The 9995-nt window shown below is 36.6% G+C and overlaps 1 protein-coding gene across 5 annotated transcripts in view; it reads right to left on the bottom strand.

The window, feature by feature from the left end:
- The window catches only part of LOC111480505 (protein ENHANCED DOWNY MILDEW 2), an 18623-nt gene that overhangs the window by 6885 nt on the left and 1743 nt on the right, over positions 1–9995 (bottom strand). For 4 of the 5 annotated variants that reach the window (XM_023125586.1, XM_023125587.1, XM_023125584.1 and 1 more), the window contains exons 4-13: positions 8123–8176; positions 7909–8051; positions 5224–5314; positions 5038–5136; positions 4323–4570; positions 4142–4231; positions 3502–4056; positions 3200–3347; positions 3023–3124; positions 1653–1745 (exon numbers count right to left, since the gene is read on the bottom strand). In XM_023125586.1, the coding sequence (XP_022981354.1) occupies positions 1653–1745; positions 3023–3124; positions 3200–3347; positions 3502–4056; positions 4142–4231; positions 4323–4570; positions 5038–5136; positions 5224–5314; positions 7909–8051; positions 8123–8176 (1623 nt within the window). Of the gene's footprint in view, positions 1–1652; positions 1746–3022; positions 3125–3199; positions 3348–3501; positions 4057–4141; positions 4232–4322; positions 4571–5037; positions 5137–5223; positions 5315–5432; positions 5519–7908; positions 8052–8122; positions 8177–9995 lie in introns of those variants that run through there. The other variant, XM_023125588.1, reaches the window with a different exon arrangement.

Here is a 9995-nt window from a genome sequence, read left to right as displayed (position 1 = left end):
GGGGGGGGGGGGGGGGGGGGGGGGGGGGGGGGGGGGGGGGGGGGGGGGGGGGGGGGGGGGGGGGGGGGGGGGGGGGGGGGGGGGGGGGGGGGGGGGGGGGGGGGGGGGGGGGGGGGGGGGGGGGGGGGGGGGGGGGGGGGGGGGGGAATGAAATTTCACAATTGAGCTACCAAAAGAAAAGGGGGGCGAAAAAGCATGGATCCCATACTGGAGGTCATAGACCAATTAATGAAGTATGATTCATAAACACCCATTTACGGCTATGCTGGTGGCTCAAGCATTCATCAAAGAAGAAATGCCGTGGTTGCAAGGGATGGTCAAAGAAAAATGGTAAACTGCTGTCTTACCCATCTTTGCGATCTTGTAGAAAACAAGTCAACAACGTGGATTGGATGGATTTCCTGGGCCAAGTGTGTACTTCATACCATACCTCTACTTAGGTAAAGTCTCTGTAACTGTTGAATGGGCAACCTCCTCAACCTCTCGTTTGATATGGTAAATCATCCTATTTGTCTCTTATTTTCATCAGCTATCCCAAGGTCCGTTGTTTTGGATGAACTTTGAGTTTGGTGGATAATGGCCCAACAAATTACAAGTAATCAGACCAACTAAATGTTGAATCTTATAGCATTGTGGCAATAAGGTCACACTGCCACTCATAATTCTCCAAACAAAGTATGAAGATTCTAGCGGACAAACATAAGCAAGAGATGGAGCTTGAATTTGGGTTATAGCCATAAAACAGTCAATTTCATGGCCATCCAAGGGGTCCATGTGGGACAGGTTGCCTTGGAAATAATATTTTCCAAATTTTCAACATGTCTCCCAACTGAAGAAACTATCAGGGGCAGGTAGAAGGTAGGACACGTGGCTTTATGTGCTTAGGACCTTTCAGGTACTTAGGGGAATGTTATTTTATATTATGTTTACCTGTAAGTCTGTTCTGTGTTTATATAATGAACCGTATATAAGAGAGAGAGAGAGAGAGAGAGAGAGAGAGAGAGAGACAGAGATAGGGACAGAGACAGAGGCAGTTTTTCCTGTCTTTGGATATTCTTTTCTATTAGAAACTGAGCTTTAAATAAATGAAAGCATCTACAAGTGTATGCAAAAAAACAAGTCTACAAACGGAATCCCAAAACTAACTATAAAAATGGACTCCAATCCAAAAGAATGAAACCAGGTTGATAATTAAGAAAGTCTCATAAAAGGATGCCATAAAGAAGCTTTAAATCTAGCACCTCCTAAGATCTCTGAACCCTCTAAAAATTGTACGATTATTTTTCAAGTCAAATACCCCACATAACAGCAAAGAAATAAGCATGCCCCATAACTCTGATTTTCATGGGAGGTTAAATTTAGAGGGTAAGACCATCTCGCATATCCAATTAGGTTGTACTGCTTAATTCTAGTTTGTGTGCCATCATATGTTTCTTGTCGTCAGGAGTCCAAGTGTGCAGTACACAATCAGGCTTAAACAACGGATTGCTGTTATTTTGCGGCCAGGTCTATCTTATTATTACCTAATATGTTCCTTGAGCACACAATATAACAAGTATAATAAGTATCACGACCATTCTTCCACAGTTGAAGATAAAATTACCGAAGTAAATATTTGCCAAAGAAAAACTTAGCACCAAAATAAGTATTACCTCCTGAAGTTTCTCAACTTTTGTAAAATGACGACCAAAGGAGGAGTAGCGCATGCCATAAAGAAACGGTGCAAGATATACTCTCAGTTTGTTCTACAGTAAAGGAATTCATAAAATAAATAAAAGTTAAATAGTATCTCATTACAACCAAGAAGTAGTTAACTGAAGGAAACAAAGAATTCAACACATGCTAACATATTGTATCCCATTTTTTTAATACTGACTAACCAAGCTCATTAAAAAAAAATGAAAGAATATGAGAGCGCACAAAAGAAAGCTCAATTAAAGAAAAGGGCTCCAACTATACAAAATGGTGTCTAAAGAATAATTTGAAAAGAATCATGAAATCTAACGATGGACCATACATCAATAGGTTCCCTCTCTAACCCTCTAACATTCTGTCATTCCGCTCACCTCACAAAATAGCACACCCCCAAGCAAGCCCATAAGAACTGACTCTATTTCATGAAAAGTCAAATAGAGGAGGAACTCATCAATCATATCACTAGTGTTCTTGTGTTGAGCTAGCAAAAGGTAAAACGTCAGAAGATGCAATTTCAAAAAATGCGATCTAGGCTTTCCTCCGCTTTTAAATAGAGAATACAACAAAACGGGTCAACTAATGAGGGAATTTATCGCACAAGTTGATTCATAGTATTGGCTTGGTCATGTAAAACTTGTCATGTAAAGAACTTCATTTTCCTTAGAATCTTAATCCTCCATAGAGAAGAAAAAATCAACTCACGCAAGGGGGAAGGATTCAACAAACTACAGAAAAAAGGATTTGCAAGAAAAACCCTTCATCACACACGAACATCCCTTCTCTCAAGCCTAAAAACAACCTCCCCAAGTAAACTGGTATCTCAATGACCACCCATCAAACCAAGTGCGACCCTTTTCCTTCTTCCACCCCTTCCCTAAGGAAATTGCGCATAAGCTTCTCAATATTATTACAACCCATGCACAGAGCCCTAAATAGGGATACCATTCGAAACACAGCAAATCAAAGTTAGTCCAACGCCTAAGCTTATCCTCATTTTAAAAGACGCCAGTTGTCTTAATAAAAGGCCATAGGAAAATTATCACGACCATGGGACCTTGCCCTATCACTTCCGAAGGGAGGTTCTATATTTTACTGGTGGCTTTTCACGTTTACAGTGAAAAGTTCTGTCCTTTTCAAAACATTAATAAAACCTTAGTATGCAAGATCTCGGAATAATATATAAGCACAAAATAGTTCAGGAATTCAAGCACCCAAAATAATAGTCAGTGAAAGATTACGCTTCCTCAAATAATTGGTCAAAGATGCAGAAAAATTAAAACCTAAAGAAAAAGTGATTTTGAACGGTGCAATAAGAAATTGTTACCACCTTCCACTTAAATATGTGATAAAGAACTTCAGGCTCACAAACAGCTTCTGCTTCCTCAATGCTACATCCTTCTTCAAGCTTGCGTAAAGCAGCTCGAACAGCCTAACAACCAAAACAGTAGACCATTCAAGGGTAAGAAACTACAAGATCACTTTAAGTAGACTAATGATTCCGTACCTCAACTGAACCTTCCAACTTCCCCATCTTAATTGTCTTGTCCACAACATTTTTTAAAGAGTATGCATGAGTAGATGGTACTTTGTGTTTCTGAACTACGTCCTCTAAAGTAATTGAAGATGCAACATTTTTCATTAAATCCATTAGCCTACATCACAAGTAAAGATATTTAGAACAGGTCAGTTCTACAAAAAATGTAAACATGCAATTCATGGGAGTTTAGAACTGTCGTAATTCCTTTATCCCTTTTTTATTTTAAAAATGAAACAGAAACCAATTGTTAAGTAGTATGCGTTCGCCACCTCCTCTCCGTATCGGCATCTAATTGAACCATCCCACTGTTCAACTTCTTTGTCAGAGGCTTAGAGGTGTCAGACTTGCCCAGTTCACTGTTATCCTCCTTGGAAGCCTTATTTTGATCAGACCTCTTGGTTGATGCGGCAGACTTTACAACTGAGGATTTTTTACCTTTGATAGTCTTATCAATGTCCATGCGGACAGATTCTGTATTTTGATTCAAAGACTTTCTTGAAACATTACCTAATTTCACTTTTCTAGATTCAGAGCCCAACAATGATTTCTCAGCTTCTTTGCTAAGAACCTTCCCTTCAGATGAGAACCTTTCAAATGATTTCGATACTTTTGCAGCAGATTTTCCCTGAAAATGGTCATCTGACATATTTTCCTTTTTTGATACAACTCTTTCCCTAATCCCACGAAAATCTATTGTTTTCCCTTTTCTTGTATCAACTGTAGAAATTTTCTTTTGCTGGATGGGAATTTTACTCTTTTCAATTCCAGGGAATTTAATATGGTCCCTGTCTGGAGTCCCAATGTCCTCATTGATATCATGGTCTCTGGACAAATTAAAATAAAAAAAAATCATTAACAGGCTAATACTGATTAAATCAATAGTAGTAACAGCTATCACTGCACTCTTACAAGCAATATATCAATATGCGATTAGGTAATAGCCCTTCCCATGCCCTGGTTGTGGTTTCATCATCGTCTGAATCTTCAAAAGTGATCTTCCTGAAAAAGCCACGCATGCCTCAACCACTTGAGCAGCAGAACTAAAAAAAAAAAAAAAACTCAATTCACCATACAGAAATACAAATGATACCTTGGTAAGCATTTTCTGTGATAGGATTTTGGGCAACGACGGCAAACAGCAAACTGTAATTCGTGTACTTTCTTATTTTCACCAAGTTCACAAACAGAACACTTATGCACAGGGCAAGAAAAAGATTCTCCAGAAGCAATCTTCCTCTCAAGTTCCTCAGCAGCAATTTTATTTTCACGATGAAGCAATTTTGAAACACATTTAGGATGATAAAAATGACCACAAGTTGCATTTACACATTGGAATACCTGAAAAGTGATGATAAATCATATTAGGTAATGATCAAAGACAGACAATTGCCTAAAATTATGTGAACCAAAAAGGGGAGCCATGGGATATTGGCATAACTAACAATGAAATAAATAAATTAAAATTAAAATAACGAAGATTCTAAATCCATGCAAGAACAGAAAGAAAAAAACGACAGTCCTTAGAATCAAAGAAGAAATCAATATCAAGAGGACATGATCATTTAGCGAGCTAGAAAGAAAAAAAACGGCAGTCCTTGTAACTCATATTCATCATTTAAAATTTCTCTGCATCGTACTTGTTTTTTAATCGTCTTTTTTACTATTTTGTTTTCCGCTCCTCCATGGAGTTTGTACCTTTAAGCAATAGTCTCTTTTCATTTTGTTGATGTACAATTTTGATTCTGGTCAAAAAAGAAGTCAACAAATCCAACACATCAATTCAGTATACAATATTAAGCCCATACCTCAGCACCAGAAGCTTTATCAGATGAACCTAAATTCCCGCAAGCATAACATTGGTGCTGTTTATACTCGCAATTCTTGCAAAAATAGTTTTCAATTGCCTGCAAAAAAAAGTTTGTATCTATTAAAGAAAATTATCGAAGAGAGTAGGCAAGCATATAGAACAAAAATAATATAATATTGCATACATCTACTTCTTCTTTCGAGAGACCAAGTGACAAACATTCATCATCATTCTCTTCAGTTGCATGAAAGGACCTCATGCACCTCCCATCACAGCTGCATGACAAATCAAAATGAAAATCACTTGTTAGGCTTAATGCTTCAACTTGGGCATCAATTTTCAACAGCTTGTAATTATCCATCAGATCTAATTATTTAAAACTAGCAGCCTTTCCTGTATAGGGTCTGACTTATTTAGTTGAGCTGCCTTTTTGTATGCCCTTCTTATATTCCTTCATGTTCTCTCCGTGAAATGTCCATTTCTCATTATTAAATTAAACAATAAATAAAAATAAAAACAGTAATTCCATTGAACTATGATTTCAAGAAACAAATCAAACAGTCTAAACCTAATCCTAATTATAGAATATTGGAAAACAAACGAATGTTAATCCTAATAAACCAAGAAATTAACCAAACAGTCTAAACCTAATCCTAATTAACTATGATATCTAATTAACCACTAATCCTACCATATCAGTGGAGGTTTATGCAAAATCTTATCATGATTTTGTGGACGTTTCTTGTGCAATTTCACGACTCCAAGTGATTTCTTGGCTTTTTTTTAACGTTCTTTATATTATCCAAAATTTTGCCTTGTCAAGTACTTGATTTGTTGTAAATTGATCCAATTGGTCTCCTCCATTGGCCGTGATTCAAATCTGAAAGAAGATTTTCTAGCGTTGAATTTCCTTCTTGTGTCCTATAAAATTCCATTCTTTCGCAAAAATTATTGAAATTTCCTCTCTAATCTTGAAAAAAGGGTACTCGAAAAGATATCCATCTGGGTAAACAAAAGCTTTCCACAGAGAGCAGGCCTACGTTGGCCCAGATGGTCACTCCAATACCAAATTGGTGTTGTCTAAGTGACTAAGAAGATTTCTCAAGAAGTCTATAAAACAATATTTATTACCAAACAAATGTTAACAATACAAGAGGAAATTATCTGTAAAATAGAGAAATGGAAAACTAAGGAATTAACTAAGATATCTAATTATCCACTAATCCTATCATATCAGTGGTAATCCATGAGTATGGAAGGAAGAAAGCTAGGTGGTTCACATATTCAAAGAAAAGGAAAGTTACAAAAGTCCTCTCCAAGTTCTGGATTTCACAGTAAAATCACTTGTCACAATCAGTTGCAGCAACTTTTCCTCCGAAAATTTGTGTAGTTTACAGAAGTCAAAGAATCCAAGAAAGATGAACATTTTATCTTGGTTTCGCTTCTTGGCCACTCGGTAGATAAAGTTCAGCGAAAATGTCAATTTTGAACTTTCTAAGCTGCTGCATGTTTTGCCTAAATACAAGGGAGGATAAACTATTTTTCCACTCCCCTTCCGTGGAAATATTTGGGCTTCTTTGCTGCAAGGCTTTGGTTGTTCATGGGTGTTTGATTGGAAGCCTGAAAAAATATTTACCTATTAATTTCATCGTAGTCTCAAGAAGAGGGCAAAATTTTTATGTATAAATCTACTTGTTTTGTCGTAGTCATAGCTCTGGCTCTCAACAACTCAAATACAAAACCAATTTGTTCATTTATGTTACCTATTGTGCACCTTCAATGTTCCACCTTATGTAGATCTAGGAATGGTTGTTTTGGCTTGGAAGTGACCACGAGAGGAGTGTGAATGGGAGAAGGAAGCCCACTTTTGTATCTTGGTATCCCCAAAAAAGTCCTCAAAAACCAATGTCACAGGTTAAAGGTTGTCACCGATAATCCATAATAGACGATGATTTTGGTAGGTTAAGAAATTCTGGTAGCCTTTTGCTAAAGGGGCCAAGCCAATCCAAAATTATTCCTAAAACTTGGTAGTGATCATGAGCCCACCACAGACTTTCACCTTGATTCTCTTCAGCAAAGGTCACTTCGTTTGATGATGAGTTACCAAAGGCCCTTGGAGGAACGACAAAATGTTCCCAGCCATAGATCAAAATGAGAGGTGACAAACTTGGCCACAATGTCAAGGAATTTTGTGCACATCAAGACCTTCACAAATAGGCTTCTGACCTTGTGGTAAATCAATTGAAGCCCATTGCTGCTACCTGGTGTAATTAATTGCACTTAAACACTTTTGATGGCTTGTTGTGGAAATAATTATGGAAGCATTTTGATTTACACAATTCCATCTGGTGTCTAAATTCAGTTCTTTCTGTTTTTAAGAATATAGTGAAGGTGGCAAAGAACAGTTACATTCCTTTCCAACAGTGATAAGGATGAGCAATGAATAGTACAATTATAGCTATTGAATGAATGATACATAAAAAGTGTAAGAATGATGACAAATTCTAACTAACACGCACCAGTCACCAATTAATGAATGCCTGGGAAATCCACAAAACATAACATAGATTTCAAAATTATGTTTCATAAGTTTTAATTTCGTTTGACATGCTTTGAGTGTTCGAGTCAATCTACGTGCACTTCAACTTATCTCTTATGACAACCATCTGTCGTACAACCTTTGGTTGTCAAAGATTTGAAGGATTTGAATATTTTAGTAGTAGCACCCCTGAAGCTTAAACCTATTCCCCATAGTCCCTTTTACGTTTTCTACATGTTCCATTGACCACTTGCCCAATGTTGGTTAGCACATAATTAAAAGATCAACCAAAATGTTAATCTCACGACAAAGAATAACAGAAATGCATACCATAGAAGGTTACCACCATTATCACAAAATGCACAGACGGAGTCAAAAACGTCATCATCACTCTCTTCAATAGCATCATCAACCATGTCCTCATCATCTAAATCATCAACTATAAAACTAGGCCTCGCTGTACATTGAACATCCTGAAAGTACAAGCAGAAGATGAGAAAACAAGGACCTTGCAGGCATGCACTTGACAGCAATGATGCAATACCTCGTGACATGACCTTTTCTTAATGGGCTTCTCTTCCAGGAATGCAAGTAAGAACTGTTCAGATCATAAATCATCATGGTAAGAAGATTATATAATTCATTAAAAATAAATTCTATTAAAACATAGCTCAAGCCATAAAGCAAAACTGATTCATCCCACTGTGAACTGCTGTTAACCTACAATATATTCTAACATAAATCAATAAATGTATGGATCAAAAGGGAAATAATGCAACTGGCAGAAGTTCATAATTAAATATATATAATGGCAAACGTCATAAATCTAGGTGAGATTGAACCTCCGGTGATTCTTACTGTATGTCCTTTCCATAATGACTCATGAATAAGCACAAAAAGAATGCGAAAAAAACTGTCATAGAAAAGGTAGATAGAATCGAACAAGATCAAGAGAGCCCTACATGCATACAGATCAAGTCATCCACTTCGAAGGGTATAATATTATTTTTCCATCACTGTCATGTATAACATTTTCAGACATTTCCATTTATATTGAGCCAAAAAGTACATAAGACAGTGAGGGTACGGAGGAATGATGGAACCCAAAAGTCAAACCCATCAAACGGAATCTTTAGAAAAGGTTGTCAAATGAAATCTTTTGGGTTCTCTAAGATATGTTGATTGAAGATGCCAATAATGCTAAAAGAAATCCTAATTCATAGGTTCTCCAAAATAATTCTCCTGTCCCTTAAAAATTTTAATATTTCTTTCCAAAAATAACTCCATACAAATTGCAACAATGGAGCAAACCCCAAGGCTATCTCCCCTACCCTTTAAGCACGAGTCTAAAAGATTGGAAATTCAATGTCAACAAAGGGCAATCCATTGATCATTTCTTACACTCCCTTGCTTTTGTGGCAATCTTGAACAATGTTTCTCGTTTCAACAATCATGTATTCATTCAGTTACAATTACAGCCAATTGGAAGATTTTCTTGCAATCTCCTTTGGTGTGGGGCATGGCTTTCCTCCCCCTCGTCTGTAATTTTAAATCATCTATGAAATTGTTTTTCATTCAAACAAAATGACGAAGTCATGCGATTAAAATAATTATTCTACCTATACTACTTATGAAATGATTTCAAATAATAAAACATGCATGCTATGCATATTAATATTCCTCATTTCTATCTCTAGAATTAACAACTGGTTAAGATTCATACTCAGGAGAACTAATTCAATTTCACAGTAAAGGGATTAGTTGTGCATACACTAGAAGAAAGAAAATTGTAAAATCAGATTTCTCGTTTGTTAATTTCTACTTTTCCTTCTTCATTTCTTTAAAGTGCCTCAACAGTAAACATCTGTTACATTCCTTTCAAGTACCTCAACAAGGTAAACATTGTTCCTTCTAATAAACTTTGCTAGATTTGGAAGTAATATAAAACCCCAAAAGAAATCTTGTTAGGAGTTTTTGGAGTATTTGGACTCTTCAGCACCATAAAATCAATGCTTATGAGAGGTGATGGAAACAACTATACTACTTCGTTGCTTCTCCCAAATAGGCATGTGTGCTTGCAAGCTGACTACAAGGAATTGACCAAGTATACTTTCATTACTTGCATTCCAACGAGCAACCATGATAGTTCCCTCTGAAATTGAGGATTTCAAGCTTCAGATTGTGGAGCAATTGTTTTCTATGAAAGGTAAAGTTTCTTTGATAAACGAGACTCTAGGAGTTCTGAAGGAAATTTTAAAAAAGAGAAAATAAAATATATTTTGAGGATGGAAATGAATATAACATACAATTTCGGAATGGATCGAGTACAATATAGCATGTCGGCTGTCTATCACGAATGAATTTTTCTCCAACTATTAAAAATTATTTTAGCTTTTTTTTTTTTTTTTTTTTTTGGC

This window comes from Cucurbita maxima, unplaced genomic scaffold (genome assembly GCF_002738345.1).
Source record: "Cucurbita maxima cultivar Rimu unplaced genomic scaffold, Cmax_1.0 Cma_Scf00006, whole genome shotgun sequence".
In the NCBI taxonomy this organism is placed as follows: Eukaryota; Viridiplantae; Streptophyta; class Magnoliopsida; order Cucurbitales; family Cucurbitaceae; genus Cucurbita; species Cucurbita maxima.
The sequence above is the reverse complement of the archived record's forward strand: the minus strand, read 5'-3'. Positions and strand labels throughout refer to the sequence as shown.